The 27,068-nt window shown below is 46.9% G+C and overlaps 1 protein-coding gene across 2 annotated transcripts in view; it reads left to right on the forward strand.

Moving 5' to 3' along the window:
- TBC1D10C (TBC1 domain family member 10C) overlaps window positions 1-27,068 on the forward strand; it is a 349,369-nt gene that overhangs the window by 243,027 nt on the left and 79,274 nt on the right. For both annotated transcript variants that reach the window (XM_085651636.1, XM_085651637.1), the window contains exon 6: window positions 5,902-6,016. In XM_085651636.1, coding sequence (XP_085507762.1) covers window positions 5,902-6,016 — 115 coding nt within the window. The remainder of the gene's footprint in view (window positions 1-5,901; window positions 6,017-27,068) is intronic.

Genomic DNA, 27,068 nt, shown 5'->3' on the forward strand with positions numbered 1-27,068 from the left:
CGGACAGAGGGTGATGTGATGTTATTTGAATGCACACCTTGATAGTGCTTAGAAGCATGATCCTCAGAGGGGGTGCTCTGTCCACTTCCTAGCTCCATTGCTTATCATCCATGCAGCTCATGTGTGGTCTGTCTCTTGTTCTCTGCCCTCGGATGGGTTCTTCTTCCGAAATCCTTCAGGGGATTTTTTTTTGCAGGTTGTCATGGTTACTTGAGTTTTTCAAATGTTCTTTTCGCGTTTTTATGTCTCCATGATACAAACGTTTTAATCCTTCTAATGGATGTTTCAAAAACCTTGGTTCTTCTTGCTAAATTTCAGACTCCCACAAACAGTGCTGAGTGGCTAGTGACTTTCCAGAGTCCAAGCACATCTAGCAATTGTCTATGTCTCCATCATAAAGGGCTTTAGGCAAAGATTTTTAAACAAGGCCTTTCCAAGAGCATCTGAATGTACTCACAGGATGAAGAAAGACAAGTCACTTTATATTCACAAACAACCCTCCGGTTCTTAGAAACATTTTTTTGTCCTGATTAGGGTGTGAATACTGCTGTTCTGCATAAATGTGCCATCCCTAAAAATCCTACCTCCCAGACTCCTGCAAGGGTCCAGCCACAGAAGCCCAGCCTCTTGTCTGAGGAGCCTTCAGACTCTAATAGGGCCACACACGGAATCATCTGTAAGCTTAACTCCTCATATAAACCTCTTTACTAAGACTTTGAGTCAACATCTGCAGACATTCAGTGTGTAAGGTTGCTGTACTGCACACCTGCCTCCATTGCAGCGATCTTCCTAGCTGCATTTATTCTTCACGGGGTGTATCATGCAACACTGCATCCCAGATGAATACAGATGTGGCATACAAAAAAGGTTAATGGACTTATTGTGCAGGTTGGTGTAGCCATTCCTCTACCACAAACACCAAACTCTATTAGGATGTGTGAGAATATGGGTTGTTGGTTGACTGGGGTGTGAGCCCTGGTCAAGCAACAGCCACAATCCCTTGCAGGGTGAACCACAAAAAGTCACCTGTGCTTAACCATGGGTAGCTAAGCACAAAAAAGTAGCTGGGCTTAACTTAGAATCAATGTGTCAATTATTTATGCAGCACACAAACAGTAATAAAGTGACAACACAAGGAAATCCAAAACCAATTTAGACAAATAGAATACATTTGAATAAATTATTTGACACCAAAATGACCAAAATCCAATCACTAGAACCGGAGCTATGATATTCTAAAGTTTTTAGTAAAAATGAGTACCTAAAAGACGGGGTGAAAGCTGAACACTATTTCTGACCCCGATGGAGCGCGGTTTGAAAACAAGAAGTGAAATGTGACTGGTCAGCGCTTACCTTTGGACAAAAAAATAATCTGAGAACAATGTTCTGAAAAGGTCAAGTTCAGCGGGACAAAGCTACAGGAGGTGTCCGAGGAGGGAGCGTTGTTGTCAGATGGCCTTGGGTCGAAGCCGAGGTGAAGATTTCTACATTCAGACTTAGTCGTTGAAATGGAAGTTGAAAATCTCCAGCGGGACAAGGCAGAGGGCTGTAGCTGAAGACAGTTCCACGAGTTTGGATACCTCTTTGGCGATGGACCGTTGAAAAAGATTTGCTGCTATGGAGAAGAATGCAGTGGGAGAAGCCGCAAAGTCAATCTGACTGGCGATGTACTTCGAGTGGATAAGCAAGCAGCTTGGTCCCAGTATCATTCTGGTTCTCAGAGCAGTTTTTAGCCAAAAAAAGTTTACCAGTCCCCACTTTTGGATTTTGGCTATCTGAGCACCTTAGAACTACTGCCAAGAGTCACGGCTCACTCAGACTGGGTCTAGGTAAGGGTTCAAGATGGAGTAAGCGATTTGTGTCCCTGTGGCTCTGAAGAGGAGGCCAGGAGACTAGCCCATGCAAGACACTCTGAAGGTCCTGGGATAGTTGAAGATTCAGTCCTTGTACTCAGGCAGAAGGTAGCAGAGCAGCAGGCCAGAAGGCCAGCAATCCAGCAGAGCAGCAGTCCTTCAGATCAATTGTCCAGCAGGTTCGCATTCCTTCCAGCAGCACAGCAGTCCTTCCTCCAGGCAGAGTATCCACAGGTCCAGTAGTGTACTGAAGGGTTGGTGTCTGAGGTCCCATTTTTTAGGTTCCTCCTGCACAGTGCTTGCGTTGTGCTTGAGAAGTCTCTTGTCAACAAAAAAATCTTTAAAAAGAGCTTTAAGCCCCCGTCCATTACTTACCATTTGTTGCCTGCAACGTCCATTTCATGTCCTTGCCTCGCATTGGTCATTGTATTACAGGCACCTCCCAGTATCACTTTCTGTTGTGTGTTGGTCCATGCTGTGAAGCAAGGACCAAATACAGCTTCCGGTCCTCGGCCAATGGCCCTTCAATGTCCTCCCACTGGCTGGGAATTTGTCGAGGTACTTTACATTTTCTTTCTTGCTAGCACTTCACAAGAGTGCATGTTTACAGTTCTTCTCCCCTAGTAGAGTCGTCGTTTGCCCTGCCCTCTTCTCACTCTATTATTTCGACGACTCCTCCCCTGTTATTTGTTGTCCAGTCCTTGCTTGCCTATTTTTTGTTTCACTCGCCCCATCCCCTGTTGCTTTTCCCCATACCAAGCAGCCCACCCTCTCCCGTCCTTGGCTTGTTCTACACTCCCCGTTTCACCTGTGTGCATCTGAACACTTCACCATAGTCCACATTCTAGAAAAAATGCAGTAAGGAGGAGTAGGTCAACCCCCCCTTGGATGCAAAAGGACAAAGGGTGACTTGTGGTAGCCCATTTCTGCTGCTGGGATCAGGGTCTTTGCTCTCTGCCGTTTCCCCGGCGGTTGTTTCCCTTTTCTGGAGCAGAGTTATGGCATTTACCAAAAGAAGGCAAATTACGGCAGGCATCTTCATTAAGCAAGGAGCTCTGTGGCTGTTTAAATTACAGTCATCCGGACACCTCCAGCCCCTTCTGTGGTATTCTTATCACCATGGAATCCTGTGCTGAGGCTACCCACCAGGAAATTATATATACTCTTTAAACTTAGTGGAAGCCATGGGTGAATATTTAAAATTGTTGTAACCACTAAAAGAAAATTCTATATTGAACGGGCAAAACAGAAAAAAAGTAATGCTTTACTTGTGAGTTTTAACATCTATTTATTGTCTCTTAAAATGGTTTCTACCTAGCTGCTGATGTGCTATAGCACACATGCGAAGAGCGTATCCCGGATCCGGGCATGATTGCCAGTGGTCTTTGCCGATCGCGATTTTATCATACACCAAGTCGAGATATCGGTGCAGGAGTCATTGCTCATAAGGGCAGTCAAGTGCTCTCACAGCATAAGTTCATATGTATACTGTCCCTCACTATAGTGTCAGTATGCACATATGTATATAGTGTTTGTCTAGCACACACATTCTAACAAGGACGCTCCCATAGTACTTGGTACATGTTCCAACTGTAGCTCGAAGGTGGGGCCTTCTGCGCCACGATAATCAGGAATTTCGCAATGACCACCTTTGCTAGGGACATGGGGAGAGCCAATTGAGGTAATAATATAGCATAATACCCATCGCTCTAAATTGCCATTTGCCAGGTAGTTTGCACCTGCTGTTCCTGTTTAGAGTGTGTACCTTGCTCATGTCTGGTGCTGACGCTATTACATCTTTCCTCCACAGCCAGTTCTTGTATTTTGTATGTGCAGTTTGGGGCCCCATCACATTAATTTAATCAAACATGTTTACTGCACCTCAAACATAAATGTATTCAACACATATCCTAGTCTTACCAAGAAACTGGGCTCAAGACATAAGGAAAGTAAAATTAAATAACACAATTGAATACAATTGGTTCCCTCTTATGCTTTCAGCATAAAACTCATGTTTATGGCCTTTTACCATTGAATTATAAACAAACAATCTAACTCTTTTGAAAGGTTTTGACTATTGCGTAAATGAGTAGTACAATAGTGAGTAGAGGAGTTCATCCTATCAGTTGCCATACGCTCCCTATTCTACAAACAAAGCTGTAAGAGAAATCAAATGATTATGCAAATGAAGAAGTAAAGAAAGATGCAAGAAAAAACAAACATACAATAGGAACATTCACATAGCGCTTTGTTTTAGCTTTACATGTCAAAGCATTTTTATTTCTTTTAGTCACGCTGCTCTACTGCATGACTAATAGTCATTAGCAAAGCCAATAGCTCTCACACCGGTGAGATATATTGGTTTTGTCAATGTTTTATAGATTTATTGGACAACAGCATGGGGGGGCTATGCAACATGGCTGAAAGTAAAAAAAAAAAAAGTTTACTTCCAGCCATGTTGCTCAGTAGCCCCAATGCTGTGCAACATGTCTAAAAAATATTGACAAAGCCATTTGATCTCACAGAGGTGGTACCTATTGTCTTCGCCAGTGCTTGTTATACCATGGTGTCCTGGTTCTGTAAAATAGCTTTGAAGTGCATGGAATTTCCTGCCTCCCCTACCCTGGCTCCAAGCTGACTGCAGTGACAATGTGGGGTCATTTGGCCCTTTGTGTGAAGGCAGAGCACAGGCAATTCAGTTGCAAGTGGGGCTATGTTTAGCTCCGCCCCAATACTTCCAGAAAATGGCCCATTCAAGCACACCCAATCCCTCGAGTGTGTGTTGGCTGGGAGGAATTCGCAAAGCCTGTCAGTTACACCCAGTCATGTGACCTAGGCCGGGCTACAGGCACAAAAGGTTTAAGGACAGAAAACTGCCAACTTTCTAAAAGTGGCATTTTTAAAATTGTAATTAAAAACCCGACTTTACCATTAAGTAGGGTTTTTCATTACAATTCCAAAGACACCAAGCACAACATAACTATCAACTCCCAATTGCAGCTTATTAAATGTAATGAGGAATACCCCGTGTTATCCTATGGGAGAAGTAGGTCTCACAGTAATGAAAAACATATTTAGGAGTTTTTTACTATCGGTACATGTCCAACCTTTTAATTACACAGCATCCTGTCCTATGGGTTACATCTGGCCTACCTTAAGGATGACGTATATGTAATTAAAGGGGAGTTTAAGGTTTGGAAAGGAGGGGTTTAATACCAAGTCAATATGTCAGTTTAAAACTGCATTCAGGCTGCAGTGGCAGACCTGGGACATGTTTTAAGGTGCTACTTAAGTGGGTGGCACAGTAAGTGCTGCAGGTCAATTTGTAGCATTTGGTTAGCAGTGGTAAAGTCCTAAGGCCAACAAAAATACGTACAGCAAAAAATGGAAAAGGTGAGGCAAAAAGTTTGGAGGAAGACCAGCTTAAGGCTGACAGGTTTAACACAATGGTATTTCCCAACACAGTTGTAAAAATACTTCACAAAATGCATCCGCCATTTCAGGAGTGCTACAAGAGTTTGCACCTCTTTGAAAACTCTAAATCAGCTAAAACGACAATTTCTAACCAGACATTCATTCTATTGTATTCCAACAAGCTCTGGAATGCAGCACTAGAGGACGGTCAACTCCTACAAACCCTGACCCCTGTCTGTGTACCACAAGGCTTTAATGATACATCCATTTACAAAAATTCTTGTTCAAAGAATCATTGTATCCCAAATTTCCTGACCAAACTCCTCCAGGCTCCTGCTGCTCCAGATGTAGCCAGAAATGATCTTTTCCACAAGCAAACAGCGAAGATAAATAGATGAAAATTGTCTTTTCCTTTTTCTGGGGCGCATCCCACAGAGTTCCATACATCCAAAACCCAGTTCCAAGGCCTTTTTCATAAGATCAAAGATCGTGCGAGCTTTGGCAAAGTTCATGGTTATATCAACGTGGTTGCATGTGGGCGCATGCAAGCTTGCTTTGAGGAAGGAATCCTTGATAGTGAGGGTATCGAATTCTTTATCATGTGGTTCAACCTGCTACTCTTTTTCCCCTTCAGGCAGCAGGGCCTACTGAGAGTGCTGAAGGCCTACACCATGTACAGGCCAGAGGAGGGATACTGTCAGGCCCAGGGCCCCATCGCCGCTATGCTCCTCATGCAGATGCCCGCTGAGGTACATCTCCTATCGTTCTTTTTATCTACTGTCCTCCTTCAATTCTTATTGCTTCATTATGCCTCTGTTCTTATCCTCTTCATTAATTTCTCATTGTCTGCTCTTGTCTTTCTGTTGTGTCCTGTTCTATTACAGGGTTCTATGCCAAAGTGTGGGGGGCTATTGTTGCGAGGCTGAAATTAAGTTTTTACTGTTTTTTGTAACTTACTTTTTGAATTAAGCTGTTTTCTGCTTTTTTAAATCTATTTTTGATTAGAGACACTAACGCGGTGTCCGAGTAGGCCCGCGGTGAGGTTAGCGCTCTAGTGTTGGCTTTTCTGATCGCATCCTGCCCATAAAACCGGATGCAGCGTCCGCTCCTGTAACTGTGATTCAATCTCTGATGCCAAAGTGTGGGGGGCTATTGTTGCGAGGCTGAAATGAAGTTTTTACTGTTTTTTGTAACTTACTTTTTGAATTAAGCTGTTTTCTGCTTTTTTAAATCTATTTTTGACTAGAGACGCTAACGCAGTGTCTGAGTAGGCCCGCGGTGAGGTTAGCGCTCTAGTGTTGGCTTTTCTGATCGCATCCTGACCATAAAACCGGATGCAGTGTAAGCCTGTCTGCGCCCGTCCGCGTCCCGAGAGCGACCAGCGCTAGTCATGCTGCTCGTCTTTTGTCAGAGGAGACGGGAGCTAAGAGGTTCAGTAGAAGCCAACTGATGGCTCTGAATAATGTCAGCTGTAATGGTGGGGAGAAATGGGCAGTCCTTCAGAATCTCTCTAGGACATGCCCTGCTTGCAAGTTCTGCTTTGGCATGAAGGAGGGTATCCCCGCCTTGTGCACTAAGCGATCAACTACTATCCGGGCAGCTCTTATCAATTCACGTTCCTTGGTTAAACATGCTCTTGACATCCACGAACTTCTGTCAGACGAATCCCTAGACCTGTTATTTATCACTGAAACGTGGCTTAATGAATCCTGTGCCCCTTCGATTGAACAGTCTATTCCGCTGGGTTTTAAAATTGCAAGATTGGATCGGAAAATAGGGAGAGGGGGTGGAACTGCTGTAGTGTTCAGAGACACTTGGGCCTTTTCTGGTGAAGCCGCGGTGGGGCTAGTAGAGGGGGAGGCGTTCGATTTTTCTATTGTTATATCGCCCCATGTCACTCTAGATGGCACCGGGTGCATGTCTTAAGGCCCTAGATAATGCGATCATTCCACGCGCTTTGCGCTTCCCCGATTTCCTCCTTCTCTGTGATTTTAATATTCATCTTGATTGTATTGAAGCCTCTGGTGTCAGGGAACTTGCTGACCTGTTCGATCTGGCTCACCTAACACAGTGGATAAAATCCCACACCCATCAAGGGGGTCATATAATCGACTTGGTCTGTTCCAATTTTGCTTTATTAGCATCGGACCCTCTGCCGGTCACCTAGTCCGACCATTATCTGATGCATTTTTCCTGGTCCATAGGGAAATATTTGCCCCGTCCTCTTCCGGTTCATAATATACAGACTTGCAGGATTAATATTCCTGCCCTTTCTGAGGCCCTCTCGTTGACCGGGCCTCCGGTCACCAATGATCTAGAAGATGTGGTTGATGGTTTCTCTTCGAGGATTAGTCTAGGAGTCAGGGCGGTGTCAAAAGTCCCTTCTGCTAGTCGGCCGAGGATTATTCCATCTAAACCTTGGGATTCAGCCTCTCTTAGAGATCTCAAACTGGCATGTAAGACATTGGAACGGCACTGGCGTCGGGACTATTGTCTTTTGGCCAAAATTACCCTGCGCAAAGCCCAGAGGAATTATTATGCAGCCATTGGGGCAGCTAAAAGCAGCTTTTATGCCGCGCGAATTGCTAAAGCCAGCAACAATAGCAAAGAGATCTTTTCTATTGTTAGAAGTTTTCTATCTCCTGTCTCTGAACAAACTACTGTTGCAGGGATTCTGCTTATGCGCAGAACTATGCGCAGGAACCCAGGCCCTCAGTGAATTGTGGTGTACCAAAAACTCACCTCAGAACCCAGAACCCCTTATCCGGCCAGCATCAGTGTCCCATTCGTTATCCGAGGTTTAGCTCGGCGGTCCCAATGTATAGACAACCCAGAACAAGCGACTTAGTATATTTCTCAGGAATGGTGGGAATCAGAAATACCTTTTCGTAATTATTCTCGTACCAGTCCACAACAGAATAAACAGAGACACGGTAAAAGTTTAAAGAGTTTATTTTATAAACCTCGGGCCCGATTCACAGAACTTAAAATTAGGATTTTTCTCAATTTAGTAGTCCTAAGTTTAGACTTAGGACTACTAAATTGAGAAAATCCTAATTTTAAGAATTTCGGTATTCACAGAAGGCATTTAGGAGTCCTAAAGTTAGGAGTCCTAACTATACTACTACTAAACTGCGAAAAATCCTAATTTTAAGACTTTCGGTAGTCACAGAAGGCATTTAGGAGTCCTAAACTTAGGAGTCCTAAATTTAGGACTACTAAATTGAGAAAAATCCTAATTTTAAGAATTTCGGTATTCACAGAAGGCATTTAGGAGTCCTAAAGTTAGGAGTCCTAACTATACTACTACTAAACTGCGAAAAATCCTAATTTTAAGACTTTCGGTATTCACAGAAGGCATTTAGGAGTCCTAAACTTAGGACTACTAACTTCTGTGAATACCGAAATGAGTAAGTGCCTTCTGTGAATACCAAAATGAGTAAGTGCCTTCTGTGAATACCAAAATGGTAGTAAGTTTAGGATTTTGTCTTAAGTTAGTTCTGTGAATCGGGCCCCTCGTGTCCTAAGATGCAGCAGTTTGGCTAACATTAGCAGACAAACGATTAAAATCAAAACCATCAGCATAGTTACAATACCATAGAAAATGAAAGGAGCAATCATACTAAAATGACAGTGGATCTAAGCCACCTTCCTTTCTCTAACACACTAATAGTATTATTAGACTAATAAAAGATCTCTAGGCTTGAATGGGGAACCCCATACCGTAAAAATCAGCTCAGAGAGTTGACATCACAGGATCAGCTATGTTCTGCTCCTAGGAACGCTCTTCTTCCGAATGTAATGAAAACATGTAACACTGCAATATTAAAAGCACTCGACTTTCAGGTATTTGCAGCTGCGTGCGTGTTATGGCTAAACTAGTGGGCCGATCAACCTGAACTCAACAACATGCACCGTCTAGCGACCCAGACTGTTTCTTTACACTGTGTACAGACCAAGGTCGCTGCTCACTGTTTGGGATGTTAACAACAGATAGTTCTCATGTGAAGCAAAGTCGAGTAAGCATTTCTCAATTTAATAACATGTGACTACAGTGTCATGTGCAAAAGCAGCAAAAGCGGCAAGATGGCTTTCTAACATCTAACGCGGTTGTGCTAACTTAGCATTGTACATATGTAGATAACGATCTTCACTACACCCCCCCTTGATCGGACCACTAACCAGTAGGGGCGCACTTGCAAGAACGCAGAGTTCAAGTTTGATAGAACGGAACCAAGGGCATGAACTATAAGTCCATATAAGGGAAGTGAAAAAGTTCGAAGAAAAAAACAAAGAAAAAAGTTAAAACGGATTAAAAAAAACATGTAGAGGATAACAAAAAACATCATTGACGGACGTAGGACGAAAAGAAAGTACAAAAGTCAATCCATCAATGTATAGGCACAATAAGTTGCAACAGCTTCCAAGAGGAAATCATTGGAACGTTCCGCAAAATTATCTGCCATCCAGTTCAGGACGGGGAATGAACATACATTCTCCTCAACCACCGGAGCCTCCAGCACCAGACGAGGACAACTGGCGTGTTCTTCAAGATAACTTCTTGCTAAGAAGTCAATCGCAGCCGTTCCGATGTCCCAATTCCCAAGGACTCCATGTGCTGCTCCACAGGCCATAATCCCGACTCCAGAACAGTCCAACTCATGAGCCACTAAGGGGCTCATTAGCCGATCATAATCCGGGACAGGAGACACCGAGTTCGACAGACACAAATCCATAGCCCATTGGAACGGACAATCTAGGCAATGAAAGACGGGCTGCACACAAGTAAAATAGGGAAACCGGAAGGACAATCCATAGGCTATGCTTAAAGTTGCCAGTGGTAAAGTGCCATAGTATTCAAGCATCCGGTTACGAAGATGGAGCAGGCAGGACACGTTGTTGTGTGACCAAAGTCGTGCATCCATAGCGCAGGGTGCAGATCAACAACAGTATTCCAGCTATTAGGGCGAGAAGTAAAGGGAGACCTCCGAAGACGCTGGAAAAAATAGAATGAAAAAAGGCCGGGATCACACCAAAAATAGTTTGAAAAGAGGTCACGAGGCCGGAGCCCACAATTTTAAAAAAATGAGCTATGCCACTTGTTGACGAGGCATTAAAGATAGTCTGAATCAGGGTCCCAAAATGAAGTGGGAGATCAGTATTCAAAAACGCTTGCACCTCAGTGCGGGTGTTTGCTACGTGAAGGACAAATGTTTCCCTGGACGAAGTCAACGCGACTTCTTTTTGAGACAATAGAGCCCTTCTTCTGCTCATCTTGTTGAACTCTGCTTTCAAGGTTGGAACGGAAGGCCAGATGGATACATCGAGCCGACCATGCGGGGGTGGGAAAAGGACGTTATTACAGCAAACTACTCTCTGTGATACAGTCACTATGTAGGGAATTCCCACTAACATCCCACAGCAAGCTTCATTATTTAATAGCAAATAACTACAGTTAGCAAGTAGCGTAAAAGACGGCGTTATAACTGGCACAGGAATCCCTTTCAGGACGCAAGCTAAATTAGGGGCGTGCACATTACATGCACCATGCAATTGAATGTGCCTACACACAACAGAGTGATCCGGAGTGGAAGTGAACTCTTCACCTTTCAAGTAAACCTCCTTGCCGTCTCTCACACATCTATATGTGAAAGGGAGTGACCAAACTTCGTGCAGGAAGGTGGTACCAAGTTGTTCATATCTGCCTAACGCATAATGTTTCATGCACAAACTAAACTTAAACAGGGGGAACGGTAACGTGATCAACCCATGTACAAGCCACACAGCAGAATTCAATTCAGCAACAGAAAAAAGGCAAAGGTTCTAACTTTTCAATGTGTAGTAATGAATATGTAGCATCTTTCATGGACATGAATTGCTGTTTTGCAGTTAAATTAAAAGGAAGGAACAAAGATGAAGTATTCATGTAATCCCAAGGGACTCTCCCTGACTTTAAAGTTTGCAACATCCATGCAAACTGCATAAAAGAACGCAACTGATTTTGACCATGATGCAATACAGACAAATCATCCTGCACAATGTCTACCACAGATGATACAATATTATCTAAGGTATAAATTCTAGAAGAGAGGGTGTTAATACTATTATCTATTACAGCCAACACCTTTTCCATATTGGCTTGATCAATAGCACGTAATCTGGATGCAGCCTCAATTTGTGATAACTTCCAAACTTCGTTATAAACAGCATACACCCATCGTTTGGGCCTGCCAACAGCAAAACCCTTAACAAAATCATTCAAATCTATTTTGTCATTTAATCGTGCTAAATGAAGTTTAACAGACGCTAAAGTGGAATGTTGCAGCCAAGACTGGCATAACTTCCCTACTGAGTAGGTAGTCACCGTGTGAGAAGATTCAAAACGGGGGTCTTCACGAACCTGTGTATACCCCTGTTTTAGATCCAGAAACCGATGTTGACAGGAGTCTGAACTCGTCTGCCACACCAACAACCCTTCCAGATTCAATTCAGAAATATTGAAGGACGTGTTGGAAACCTGTGTCTGCAACATAGCAAGTGATAGATCCGTATGATTACCCCAATTGGGATAAGCACCCAGACCCGGACCGGAGGGAGAATTTAATTTTTTAGAAGTAGCCAATCCAAAATATGTTGTCTGAAAAATTGATGAATTTAAAAATAACATGTGAATCGGGATAAGACAGGCGCGATGCAAAGCTCCTGTACCCTGTACTTGCCATTGTTTGGAGCCCCAAACCGATTTAAGATCGACTGTAGCTTTCCACAGATCATACCCGCCAATTGCCAACTCGTCTATAAAGGACTTGGAAAACAACAATTTGGTGTGTGTCAGTCTAACTTTAGAAGCAGACTCAGGTGCAACCTTAAAATAAAAGGAGGCCGGATTAGACACACTAAAATCAGAAAAATAAGTGAACTTCTCCACTAACGTGGCAGAGCTGCCCATCCTAGGGGCGGGGCAGTGTTCCCATTGTGTATAATTTACAAAATTTCTAAACGTATTTGCTTTGTGAAGGAAATGCGTGCCATAATGTTGATAACAAAATTGTTCATCAGAATTAGCAGTATCTAAATACAAATCCTCAGCATCAAACTCAGCATAATATTTCAAATCAGAAAACAGTGCTTCTATGGCCTGAACATCCCAGTCATCTGAGTGGATGTTCTGCTTAACGACATCACCCATAGAAACACGAAATACATTTGGCACATTTATTACTTCAGTGGGGCCATGAATTTGAAATTTTACGGCATCCCAAGCGATCCCATCACGTACAGGCCAGGCAGTAATGTTCACAAAAGTCTGGTCCCTCTTCATAATGTGTGATGAGGAGTGGGGGGCCAAAGTTCCATTAATTAGTCGAATCGTAGACCGTTCATTCAGGTAGTGTCCATTGATAAGTCTAAAAAACACTACCACAAAGCCAATGGACATAAACAAAAAAACACATATGAGCACCAGCCAAATGTAAGTCCAAGGGGGTATTAAAAAATGTCTTTTGAACCAAGCCACAAAAATTGAAACCTTGGACGGGGCCATGGAAGTCATTGAACGAGAATCAAAAGAGTCTTGTGAGAGGGCAACTGTGGTAGATTGTAAAACAGGCAAGGTAACATCCGCAGGATAAGCATACTCAACTTCTTTAAGCACACCACTAGGTGTTTGTGGCAACAAGGGACCAGTAACGGCATGCATCTCGATGGCAACATCAGGCACTATGTCAGAAGCTCGGGCCACAACAGAATTTCTCAGCATCGAAGGGCAGGAAACCGCCGGAGTCATACTAAGAAGAATCGGCCACTCGCTGTAGTTTGACATTGTCAATCGATATGTACCTGTTATCCTTTCGACCAGGAAGTGGAGGTAAAATGACTGTTCTAGTACCCTGTACTCCAAGCACTGGAACCGGTGCACGATAAGAGGGGCCGAACTCCTTCTTGTTCTCCACCTTCTCATGGACCAGATCACCAACTCGAGGTAGCCAGCCGACTACTGGAATCTGAAGTTCAGCATCAGATGAGGAGGGTACGTGTTTCTTCGCTAGACTGTTTCTGGCTTCTTGAAGATTCTGTAATACAGCACAGTGTACATCTACGTCAAAGGGTGCGGCTGACGCCGCCATGTCTAGACCATCAAGGTCTGGAACAAACATTCGTACACCAAAGAGCATCATGTATGGGGTCTGCCCACCCAGAGACCTTCTAGGGAGATTATTAAGTGCACGTTGTACGTCATACAAGTGGGCTAGCCAGTTACGGCCAGTACCCAAAACTCTGGCTGTCAAAGATTGCTTTAAGTCACGGTTCATTCGCTCCACTACACTATTACCCTCAGGCCGGTATGGAGACGAAAATTTGACTTGGACCCCCAAATTTCTCATGGCCTCTTTGTATGCCTTAGAGGCGAACGCCGGGCCCTGATCAGAATGAAAGGTACCACATGCAAAACTCCCAACAAAGACACGCAAATCTTTTATGACAGTGCGAGAATCAGCCCTCCTTTGTGGCCACACCCACAGAAAACGTGTGCACGAATCAACTGCAACCAAGATGTATTTGTACGCAGTATTAGAGGTAAAAGGACCGCAGTGATCTAAATAAACACAACCCAATGGTTTATTAGAAATGTACAACTGAGTTTGTGGTGGGCGCGCCGCAGTCGAAGGTTTAATCTGCTGGCAAATGTCACAATTAAGAACATAAGCTCTGGCTTGTTTATACAAACCGCACCACCAGTAACGTTGTTGTAACAGAGATACAGTAGCTGCAACGCCGGCATGGGCGGACGCCATGCCTTCGTGAGCCGCTAATATCAAAGAAGGTCTGCAGTCCGCGTTGGGAATCAATCTGTCACCAACGTCATTAATCCTCACTAATGGGACTTTATCAGGACTTAAGCGATAATGGTAACGAGCAGGGAAACCTCTCGGTGGCTTCGTTCCCTGCTCTGTAGCAGCAATAGCTGCCAAGATGTCATCATCGATCTTACTTTTGGATCTTGTAACTGCTGCTACTAAATATGTCGCCACTGCTGTTTTTGCTGCCTCGTCAGCTAGGCTGTTGCCGACAGCATGGACACCAACTCGTTTGTGACCAAGAGTGTGAATTACATTCACGAGGGGCAGACATTCTTTAAGATCTGCCACTCGAACCCAAAGCAGTTTATGCTTAATCGTGCTACCTTTGGAATCATGGTAGTCATTCTGAGACCAAAAATGTAGATTGTCGTTGTAAGATTGAACACAATAAAAGGAGTCACTCACTATAAGGGTAGTGACTCGGGGATCAGCAAACTCTAGCGCTAGCACCAGAGCACGAAGCTCCGCCAACTGCGCGGTACAATCACCCAATGACTGCGTATGCACGACATCGGACTGGAATTCTCCATTTACGAAAGTACCGACTACAATTGCGCAAGCCGCTGAATAGGCGTGCTTTGATCCAGTTGCGGGTTGCGCAGAACCGTCAGTGTATATGACACAATGATAATCCTCGAGCGGGCGCAAGGACAGAGGAGCCGGATGAACGAATTCATACTGCAAAAACTCCTGAGTCTGAAGTGCCGCGTCAAAGATAAAAGTGACGTCCGGCGAGGTCAAGGAAGTGGCCCATTGCATCCACCTTGGATGCAAAGCTTTAGAATTCGGTACACTTGCTTTCGTCACCGCCTCAAGGGCAGGATAGGGTGTTACCACCAACATGCGTTTTCCCTGCGACAGCGCTCGTTCTTTCAGAATCGCCATCTGCACCGCCGTCAGAACTTTATCGACAGCGGTTAAAACGCAGTTCAGCTGAAGTGTACAAGTGAGATTTGTAAGCAATGGGGACGGTGTCGCCCTCATTGAACGTTAAGTATGTGAAACCAACTGCGCCGGGCACTATTCTTATGACCAGGTTAGTGTGGTTATCACGCGTCAGTAAGTACTTAGAAGCAAGAAGATCAGCTTGCAATAACTGGAATATAGCTGAATGCTCTGGCAGCCAACAAGATTTGGAAAAAGTAGGTTGTACCAAGGCGTAAAGCGGCTTGATACGCTGGGCATAATCCGGGATGTAAGTTCGACCGAAATTCAAAAAACCCAGCAGGGATTGTAATTTCTTCAGTGAAGTAGGAGCACGGTGGCATGCGCACTTCTCTAGAAAGTGCGGAGCCAATCCACGACCTTCATTGTTGAGTTCGTACCCCAAGAACAACACTGTATATTCCGCAATGTGTGACTTCGCAAAGTTGAATTTGTAACCGAAGTCTGCAAACAAAACAATAATGCGATCAACGCGACGGAGATGCGGGTCTAACTCGTCATCTGTGAGATAAATGTCATCCACATACGAGTACGCATCAGGGTCTATACCCTCCAAGAGGGAGACCACGCGAGCGGCAAAGACTCCTGGGCTGTTCTTATAGCCCATTGGTAATCTTTTGAATTATTTTTGTTTGCCCCCAGAGGTGAACGCCGTCCACTCACTACTAAGAGAGGACAGGTTATGGCTGTAAAAGCCATTAGAAATGTCAAGTGTGGTTTTAAACCTTTCTCTCACGAGACTATCGACGAGAGCCGAACTGTGGGTGTTCTGTACTGCACAGGTCCGGCAATGAGAGTTTAAGTGCCGGTAATCCAAAACTAGGCGGTATGACCCGTCAGGCTTCGTCACAGTGAACAAGGGATTATTCATAGGTGACACACATGTTTTGATTACTCCTTGATATTCCAATTGTTCAAGGATCGACGCGACGTGAGGTCTAGCTTCTCTATGCATGGGGTATTGGAGTTGAGGTTGGGGCGTAGTCCGCAACGGAATCTCATGGCCGGGAGACATTTTATCCCAGCCAACCTGATTTCGATATAACGCAGGCGCTTGCACCTGAGCCCATTCCTCGGCGAACTTTTTAGCTAGGACTTTAGGCACTGTGTGCGCAAAGGATGGGAGGATTACCTCCTCCCCTCTAGGAGCATCTAAAACGAAAGCCGGGGGCCAATCTGCCCCCGCCAACAGAATATCATAGGTAGTGGTCAGATTATCCCAAAAAAAACCTTGGATTGTACGTTGTTTGTCACCTTCAATTTGAATGACTATATTATACAGTCTATCAGGGGGAGACACCCGAGTGTCAGTAGTTTCAATATTCACAAATATATCAGTTGCTGTCACCACCAGATATGGACGCAGTGCTTGTCGCACTACTGTAACTTCCGCCGCGCTGTCTAGCAGCGTTAACTCCCATGTCAGGTTTTGAAGCTGCGTCCGTACCATCTGAGGCATACCTCGCTGTCAGTGCAGCAACTTTCTTCTTCTGAAACGGGGGTCGTTGACGTGCAGAGTCCTCTTGCTTGCCTTTGTCGTCAGTCTGTCGGGACTGCTCACGTGCTTGCGGGGCACCCCGACTTTTTCCAGCGCCTCCGCCACCGGACTCTGAAGCCGATGTTTCGTGTGAAGAACGAGGAGAACGTTGTTCAGAAACCTGAAATCGATCAGGTGACTTAATAGTAGCACGATCACGCAGATCATAAGTGCGTTCACTACCTGACTGTACTGGAGAGGCAGGACGAGACCCCTGTTTCTGTTGCTGCTTCTCCTATTTTTTCGCCCTCCAACTTGTTTATAGGCGTTCGCGATAATTTTCGCGAATTCCCTCGGCTTGTCGTCTTCGTTCACCGCGTCTAATTTGTTAAGCACTTGGAATTGCATAGCATCTCCTTTGAGGTTGCCCAGTATCATGGTAGCAACCACATCGAACACACCGACAAGCCGCATTCCCAATTCCACGGCAGCCTCCGCACCGTGATTCTCCTGAACACGTTTAATAACGGAGGGCAGTACCGACAGAGACGGAGTGCCAAAGCACTTCGAGTATGTCGCAGCAAAGACCTTACCCCAGTTTTCACAATCGGCCATATCTGAGACTAAGTCCTTCGGCAAAGTAATGGTAAGGATCCTGTGTTTTTCCACAGGAGTCGTATGCGGATAAACCGCTTCCAATTGGTCAAATTTCTCAGCAAGCCAATAAGGGAAATCATCCCTATCCTGGGGGCGCTTGCCCACAACCGAATTAACCATAACAGGACTAATAACAACCACCGCGTGGTGGTCCGTCGGTTGTCCCGCAACAGCAGTTGCCCCCACCTGCACATTGCGAGACACGTACTGCACTAAAGCCCTATGTACTATAATAAGGGCTGTGTGAAGCACACGCAACTCAGCCACCGTTACCTGTAGATAGCGGGGATGAGGCGTATATCCGGCTAGTACCGGCCATGTGGCCCCTGCAATCGACAAAGGACCCATTCTCGCCGGTATAACCGCATGGGGAAGGGCGCCATTAAACCAAATGCTATGCTGCCAGGCAGAAATAGGAATTTCCTGAGTCCTATATTGCGTATAGTTGGCTGGTAGCTGCGTGGCAGTATAGGTGTGGAACGTATCATCGTCTTCACTCACCGCCGGCAAAGTAACCCAAGAGTAGAACAACTCAAACGGAAACAACGCATCGGCACTTACCACAAAAATCACAGCCATACCATCGTCCGGCACCCCATACTGCGCCAGATGACGTTTCAGGGCTGCCCGGCTATGAGCCGGAATATCGACCTCCATTAGGACACTAACAGTAAATCTACAGTATATCAGTAGCATTAGGGTTCAGATTAAATAACCTTTTTAATGATCAAGCTTGAAAGAACCTACATAGTCAAAACACAGGTAGGCTAAACTGTCACTCCTGTTATCCGGAAACCAGAGTGAGGGTGTTGTGGACTAATACAAGCACTACTAAGGCACTACTTAGGTGCGCCATGTTGCAGGGATTCTGCTTATGCGCAGAACTATGCGCAGGAACCCAGGCCCTCAGTGAATTGTGGTGTACCAAAAACTCACCTCAGAACCCAGAACCCCTTATCGGCACTGGCGTCCATATCACTGGCGTCGGGACTATTGTCTTTTGGCCAAAATTACCCTGCGCAAAGCCCAGAGGAATTATTATGCAGCCATTGGGGAAGCTAAAAGCAGCTTTTATGCCGTGCGAATTGCTAAAGCCAGCAACAATAGCAAAGAGATCTTTTCTATTGTTAGAAGTTTTCTATCTCCTGTCTCTGAACAAACTACCCTCCCAGTCTCATCTGAATGGTGTGAGGAACTGTCCTACTTTTTTATTGAAAAAATTCGGACGATCCAAGATAGTCTTGGATTGGACCCCCTTCCGTTGAATGACTCTTTTTTCTCGCTGTCCTCAGTCCCTACAGCTCCTTCCCCTCTTTTCACTAAGTTTGCACCTGTAGCCGATTTTGACACGTTGGCCATCCTTAAATCTCTTAAATCGGGGTCTCCATCCGACCCCGTTCCTGCCAGGGTGCTAGCCGGTGTCGCTGAGGTGGTCTCTCTTGAGGCCAATAGGATTATAAACTTATCTCTTCAGACCACTGCTGTTCTGAGGAGTTGGAAACAGGCCAAACTCCTCCCACTTCTGAAAAAACCCTCCTTGGACCCGACTAAGCTAGTTAGCTACCGTCCTATTTCTCTTCTTCCAGCTATGGCAAAAGTCTGTGAGAAGGTGGTTTTTCGTCAGCTGGAGTCCTATGTGGAAACATCTGGCCTTCTCCACCCAGCGCAGTCTGGGTTTAGGGCATCCTACAGTACCGATACCGCTTTGGTGGAAATGGCTGAAGCAATTCGGGAGTGCATCAACGCGAGCGGCAGAGTAGCCCTGGTTCTACTTGATCTCTCTCCCGCCTTCGATACGGTACCCCACCAACTGCTTCTTACCCGCCTTTATAATGTCGGTATTGTTGGTCCTGCTTTGGATTGGATGAAATCTTTCCTTGATGACCGGACCCAGCAGGTATGGATGCCTCCCTTCTCCTCCACTGCCAAGAAGATGTCTACTGGTGTCCCGCAGGGCTCTACTTTGAGCCCTCTGCTTTTTAATATCTACCTGACTCCCCTGATCTTTTTGGCAGAGGACTTAGGTGCAAAAATAATTGCATATGCGGATGACACCCAACTTCTTTTCACCTGGAAGGACTCTGATTTGTCAACTGAGACTGCCCAGAACTGCCTCTCCGCGGTCTTCCGGTGGTTGGCCCTCACCCAATTGAAATGTAACAAGGATAAGTCCGAGGTCCTCTTGTACGGTCAATTTCCATCCACCTTCAGAGAATCTCTTTGGCCTCCCGACTTTCCTCGTCTGAAGTCTGAGGGTGCCCCAGCAAAAAATCTGGGGTTTTGGTTTGAAGAGGACTTACGGTTTACCCACCAAATCAAGAAACTGTCTGGAATGTGCTTTGGCATCCTTAAGTCCTTAAGAAGGTTCCTTCCGCTGCTGCCACAGTCAGCTAAGGAAACTGTTGTTCGTGCTCTTATCCTCTCCCGCCTCGACTGTGCAAATGCTTTGTATGTGGGGATTCCGAGATATTTACTTAAAAAACTGGAGACTATACAGAATGCCGCTGCCAGACTTCTGTTTAATATCTCGGGAAGACTCAGCGTAAACAAATATTTACGCGATCTGCATTGGCTGCCTGTTGCCCAGAGGGTGCAATTTAAAACTCTTACTCTGGCGCATAGAGCATTGCATGATTCTGGCCCTATGTATATTCGGAAGCGGTTTGCCTTTTATGTTCCGAATAGAGCGCTGCGGTCCGCCACCCATCGACGGATGTCGATTCCACGCTTCCGCAGGGCTAGGTTACGGGGCCAGTCTCTATCAGTCAAAACAGCCACTACTTGGAACGCTCTGCCTCAGGAGCTACGGAATATCCAAGATCTTAGATTCTTTAAAAAACAATTGAAAACTTTTCTATTTCCAGAGTCGTGCTAATGGCCTTACCACATTGGATTTTCTTCATTTCTCGCGCCAGGACACTCTTGAGTATCTGTGCGCGGTACAAGTCCACTATAACATATAACATAACATATTCTCTTTTTACTTTCTATCATATTTTCTTATCTTTATCCTCATGTTCTTTCTCATGCTCTTTTATTCCTATTTTTTTACTAGTTTTTTTCTGTCTCCCCAGGCCATGATTCTTACTGTTTTTTTCCCTTCATTTTTGTGTTTTTTCCAATACTTTCTTTGTTTAAATTTTTTAAATATATGACCTAATTGGTTCTTTAATACATTCATTAACAGACTTGATTATTGCTATTCTTCCTTGCATGTTTTCTTGTCTCCTTTCAGTCTATAATTTTTCACTTCAACTTAATAGTTGACTGTTTTCCTCTTAATTGAATTATTATTCTCCTCAAAACACTGTTTTTGACTACTCTTTTGTTAGCTGACGCAATACTAGATTTCAGTAACAACGAATGACAAACTGACCTGACCAAGGGTTTTTTAAATATTAACCAATCATAGAACATTTGCTTTTCTTAATCCTAAACCACAAGCAAAAGTAAATCTGATTTACCATTGTAACAAGTTCAAATAAGATTGATCTTTGAAGAAAAGGTCAATTTTCCTGCTAAAATTTTCCGTTTTACTCTATAGATTCTACTCAGCAAAAGTTTACATCTGATTCATGTTTAACTCATTGATAATTCATAGTTTTTTCATGACATTGGTCTTAAGGTCACTTACTTTAACTTTGTCTGTCATCATGAATACTTATAGGGGGGGCGTGGCCAAGCAGGCTACGATGGTAGACGCGCTCTGCTGAGGCTCCGTGGTCGGGCAGACGAGCAGGCTGTATTACATCGTCAAATCCGGCCTCCAGCCGTATCCACGGGTGTCGGAACAGGAGCTGCGCTTGATGACATCCGCGGACTCCTGAAAAATACGGAACCTGTGGTGATTTTCAGAGCTTGCTCGCCCCGGGACCTGCCGACAAGATGGCGCCCATTTACACCTACCCCTGACTACGGCACCGGCGAGGAGGAGCACTCGGTGGTTGGCCTCGACAGTGGCGGGGCAAGACAGTGCACCCTCGCATAGGATCGCCTCCCGCCGGCCGTCACCTCCACGACAGGCTGCAGAGGGGGACGTTCAGCGGTAATCCGGGGCCGGGGACGGCAGGACCTTACCTAAGCGGCAGGAACCCAGGGCACACATCCGGAGTGGCGGCCGGGCCGCTCTCCGTCTTCGCCGGTGTCCGGCTGCTGGGAACCGGATCGCTGCGGCCGTCCGCCCCAGCATGTCGCGTGGGGTCTTGTCGAGTCGGGTCTGCCTGACCCCAAAATGGCGCCCGCGAGGAGGAAAGAGCCAGAGCACAGAGAAAGGATCCCGTGGATGCCCCCCAGCTCCCTGCAACAGCCACGTGATGGCTGTTAGAACCGGCGGTCTCTAGTTGGCAGAGGTATACACTTCTGACAAATAGGGACCTACCAACTCTAGTCAGGGAAAGGGGATTACACACTCAGATAACCCCTGCTACCCCCTTGGTAGCTTGGCAGAGCAGACAGGCTTATCTCAGAGGCAGTGTGTTAAGCATTTATGACCACATACAGTAATAAAGTGAATACACTACAGATGGACACGACACAGAAGTTATTATAAAAATAGTATTTTTATATAAGGCTTAGCACAAGACCAAATAACGACAGAAATATACCACAGTCTTAATAAATACTCTTTGGAAGGAAAAATAATAGTTCAAGTAAGGTTTCTTCTTGGCAAATAGTTCTTTAGCAAAGTATTCTTCTGAGCACAGTTCTTTGGCAACAATGTAACCCCCACAGGAGTCACACGACGTCGAGTCTACAAGATTCCCAAGGTTCGGCGTTGACCGCGAGGAGCGCTACGTCGAGCCTGGAGTCGCAACAGACCCCACAAGTACAGTACCTTGAGAAACGAGGAAAACGAGGATCCACGGCGTCGAGATGTCGGTGCCGAGGTCGGCGTCGATCGTGCCTCGGAGTCGGGTCAATCCGCAGCGGTGTCGAGGGATGTCGGGCCGGAGCAGCGCTCACGGCGTCGAGAAGGGCGTCGAGTCGATGCGATCAGCAGCGGCGTCGGGACGGGGTCGCTTGGAGGTGGAGCCGATACTCACTCCTCACTGGCGTTGATACCGGCGTCGAGACGGGGTCACTTGGAGCCGGGGCCGATACCCACTGCTCACTGGCGTTGCTGCTGGCGTCGAGACTGCAGATTTTCCCTGGTGTACTGGAAACAACACTTTCCAGCAATTCAGCAATTCAGTAGATGGTGAAGTCCTTTGGCCCTGTGACTTCAACAGGAGACTGGCACTCTTCCAGTCCTTGGAGATTTCCTAGCAAGTGTTCAGAGAGTACACACCAAGTTCCTCTCTCCTTGTTCCTTGGCAAAAATAAAGAAGCAGCTTTCAGGTTCCTCCACAGCAAAACAGCACTCTGGCAGAAAGGGGAGGCAAGTCCTTAGATCAGCAGGCTTCTTGTCCTTGGTACAGGTTTCCTTGTCAGGAGTGATCTGAGTTCTTGATTCAGGGGTCCTTCTCTTATACCCCTTTTTCCCTTTGTTCCCTTTGTCCAAGCAGGGAGATTCCCACCATCTCAGGTTTGTTGTGGGTGTTGCCAGGCAGAGGCACCTGGCCTATTCACTGAGCAGGGCAGGGTCCTCAGCCGCCCAGCAGGAGGCGGAGCCAGTATTGTCACTGGCAGGAGCAGGGCTATCAGTCGCCCAGCAGGAGGCGGAGCCAGTATTGTGTCAGGCAGGGCAGGCTACTCTTCCCTCACTCTATGTGTAAACGCCCCATTCACCCCACACTGACTCACTCAGACCTCTGGAGCCACCCAGCCCCTGACACACACACCAAACCAGCAGAGACCGGTAGATAGTTGGACAAGAAAATAGCCACTTTCTAAAAGGGCTATTTTCAAACATAGAATTTAAAAACCATCCATCCTAAAGGGTGTGTTATTAAATTCTGAGTTCAGGGATACTAAACTCGACTTGCTACCATGCTCCCTGAGTCAGATAGATTATAATGGAGTTAATAATCCGTCTGCCCAGTCTGGCCTATTGGAGGCAGGTAGCCCTTCAATAGTGAAAAACGAAAATGGCTGTAATTCACTATTAGGTCATGCCACACACATCAGGGCATGACCTACCTTTTACCAACAATGCACCCTGCCCTAGGGCCTACCATAGAGGTGTCTGAAATGTGGCAAAGTGAAGGTTTAGAGACTGGTAAGTAGGTTTCCTTACCAAGTCGACATGGCAGTCAGGGACTGCACGCAGGCGCTGCGGTGGCAGGCCTGAGACACATTTTACACGCTGCTTCTGTGGGTGGCACAACCAGTGCTGCAAGCCCACCAGCAGCAGTTAACTTACACGCCCTTGGCACACGCAGTGCACTAGACTAGGGTCTGAACAGTAAGTCAACCAAGCCAATCATGGTAACACCAATCAATGTAACAATTTAACATAGGGAGCACTTGCACTGCGGCACTGATCAGCAGTGGCACAGTGCCCAAAGCATTAATCCAGCAAAAACATCGTAAACAGAGGAGGCAAACAGAAAAAAATGGAGGAGAGACTCATGCCAATGATGCCAGGTCTAACACGTGTCCCCTCCAGCTGAAATGTGGGGAGAACTACCCTTCACCCAGGGAGTCCTCATCACTAAGGCGGAAAAATCTGGACAGACCATCAGCATTGGCGTGATCTGTACCAGGGCGGTGTTCCACCGTAAAGTCCATCCCCTGTAGGGAAATGGACCACCTCAACAGCTTTGGGTTCTCACCCCTCATCTGCATTAACCATCTGAGGGGCCTGTGGTCTGTCTGAACCCGGAAGTGAGTCCCAAACAGGTAGGGTCTTAGCTTCTTCAGCGCCCAGACCACAGCAAATGCCTCACGCTCTATCGCACTCCACCTTTGTTCCCTGGGAAGTAACCTCCGGCTGATGAAGGCTACAGGTAAGTCTCGGCCCTCCTCATTCATCTGTGCTAGAACAGCCCCCACACCATGCTCTGAAGCGTCCGTCTGGACAATGAATTCTTTTGAAAAGTCGGGTGCCTGGAGGACCGGTGCTGTACACATTGCAGTTTTCAGGGTGTCAAAGGCGTTCTGACAGGCGTCAGTCCAGATCACAAGTCTCGGCTGCTTCCTGGAAGTCAGCGAGGTCAAGGGGTGCACAATGTTGCCATACCCCTTGACAAACCTCCTGTAGTAACCCGTGAGACCCAAGAAGGCTCTCACCTGAGTCTGGGTTTTGGGCGGTTCCCAAGCCAGGATGGTATCTATCTTGGGTTGCAGGGGGGCCACCTTGCCGCTCCCTACTTGGTGCCCCAAGTACACCACGGAACCCTGCCCAATCTGGCACTTACTAGCCTTGATTGTGAGGCCTGCTCTGCGCAGGGCCAACAACACTTCCTGGAGGTGGCGCAAGTGTTCCTCCCAGCTGGCGCTGAACACTGCTATATCGTCCAGGTAGGCGGCGCTGAAATCTTCCAGCCCGGCCAATACCTGGTTAACCAACCTCTGGAATGTGGCAGGGGCATTCTTCATCCCAAAGGGCATCACACGGAACTGGTAGTGCCCATCTGGTGTGGAGAATGCAGACCTCTCTTTTGCCCCATCAGTCAAGGCGATCTGCCAGTACCCAGACGTTAGATCAAACGTACTAAGGTACCGGGCAGCCCCCAACCGATCGATGAGCTCATCAGCTCTGGGGATGGGGTGCGCGTCAGTCTTGGTGACCGAATTGAGTCCTCGGTAATCCACACAGAACCGAAGTTCTGGTGAAGCACCAGGCGCTGCAGCCTTTGGGACCAAGACCACTGGGCTGGCCCAAGGACTGCTAGAGGACTCAACCACCCCTAAGGCAAACATCTTGGAGACCTCCTCCTTGATGTATGCTCTGACCTTGTCAGTCACCCGGTAGGCCTTGTGCCTCACAGGAGTGCTGTCCCCGGTGTCCACATCATGGACACACCACTGAGTGACACCAGGGATTAAGGAGAACAGATCAGGGAATTGTACCAACAGGTGGCGACAATCTTGCTGCTGCTCAGGGGTCAGTGTGTCAGAGAGGACAACACCATCCACTGACCCATCTTTTTCTTTTGCACACAGGAGGTCAGGAAGAGGCTCACTCTCCTCCTCCATCCCAGCATCTGTGGCAAGGAGCATGCCCACTTCGGACCTTTCTAAGTGGGGCTTTAACCGGTTGACATGCAGGACCCTTAAGGGGTTCCTGGGAGATTTCAAGTCCACCAAGTAGGTGACATCGCTCTTCTTCTCCACAACCTCAAATGGTCCAGTCCACCTGTCCTTGAGCGCACAAGGTTCCACAGGGGCCATGACCCAAACTTTCTGACCAGGTTGAAGCTCAACCAGAGTGGCATTCTGATCGTACCACCGCTTCATCTCTTCCTGGCTGGCCTCCAGATTTGCCTGAGCAAGATCTCTGAAGCGCCGAGTCTGGTTCCTAAAGGCCAGCATGTAACTATATACATCCTGGGGAGGTTTCCTGGGAGACTGCTCCCAGCCTTCTTTGACCAGACTCAAAGGTCCTCTTACCGGGTGACCATACAAAAGCTCAAAGGGGCTGAACCCTAGAGACTTCTGTGGCACCTCACGGTAAGCAAACAGCAGGCATGGCAAGAGGACGTCCCATTTACGCCTCATCGGTTCTTCAAGACCCATGATCATGCCTTTTAGGGTCCGGTTGAATCTCTCAACCAGCCCATTACCTTGAGGGTGGTAAGGAGTGGTAAACTTGTAGGTTACCCCACACTCCTTCCACAGAGACTTCATATAATTCGAAATGAAGTTGGTGCCCCGGTCTGACACCACCTCTCTGGGGAACCCCATGCGGGAGAAAACACCCATCAGTGCCCGTCCCACCACGGGGGCCGTCACTGTTCGGAGAGGGATGGCTTCCGGGTACCGGGTGGCATGGTCCACCAAGACCAGGATAAACCTGTTGCCCATGGCTGTCTTGGGGTCCAGTGGCCCCACAATGTCAATTCCCACTCGCTCAAAGGGGGTACTGACGACGGGAAAAGGTTGGAGGGGAGCCTTCTGCTTCCGCCCACTTTTCCCACTTGCCTGGCAAGTTTGACAGGTCCTACAATGGATATCTGAATCCCTTCTCATCTGGGGCCAATAAAAATGGGTGACAAGCCTGTCATAGGTCTTGTCCTGCCCCAGATGTCCAGCTAACGGAACGTCATGAGCCAACCCCAGTAGGAAGGCTCTGAAGCGCTGGGGTACCACCAGCACACGGGCTGACCCAGGTTCAGCAGCCTTAGGCTCGCTATACAGGAGATCGTTCTCCCAGTAGACCCAATGTGATCCTGACTGATCACCTGTCGTTTGGGCTGAGGCCTGCTGCCTCATACCCACAAGAGAAGGGCACACTTTCTGTTCAGCACAAAATTCCTCCCTGGAGGGACCACCATCCTGCTGCCAATGGGTCAGCTCGGGCAGGTCTCCCAGTTCGGCCACTTGTTCTCCTGTCGGTTCCAGGGCATCCCCCTCAGGGTCTGCTCCCTCCTGGACCGCGGGAACAATGGGGGACGGTTTCCCGCGCCCCCTGCCTCTTCTCTTCACGGTTGGGACCTGGGCCATCCTTTCAGGCTCCAGGGCCCCATCAACACCCTTACTGACTGACATGGACCGGGTGGTCGCACACACCCATTCAGGCAGACCCAACATTTCCAGATGCGCTTTTCTCTCCACCTTAGCCCAAGGGGAGTCCTCCAGATCATTGCCCAAGAGACAATCAACAGGCATGGCGGGCCTCACAGCAACCTGAAGAGTACCTGAGACCCCCCCCCACTCAAAAGGAACCTGAGCTACCTCACACTGACTCTGTGAGTTGTCAGCAGCTACAACGGGGTAGAATGCATGAGGGACCACCTGCTCTCTGGACACCAAGTGACA

This window comes from Triturus cristatus, chromosome 4_1, assembly GCF_964204655.1.
Source record: "Triturus cristatus chromosome 4_1, aTriCri1.1, whole genome shotgun sequence".
Taxonomy (NCBI): domain Eukaryota; kingdom Metazoa; phylum Chordata; class Amphibia; order Caudata; family Salamandridae; genus Triturus; species Triturus cristatus.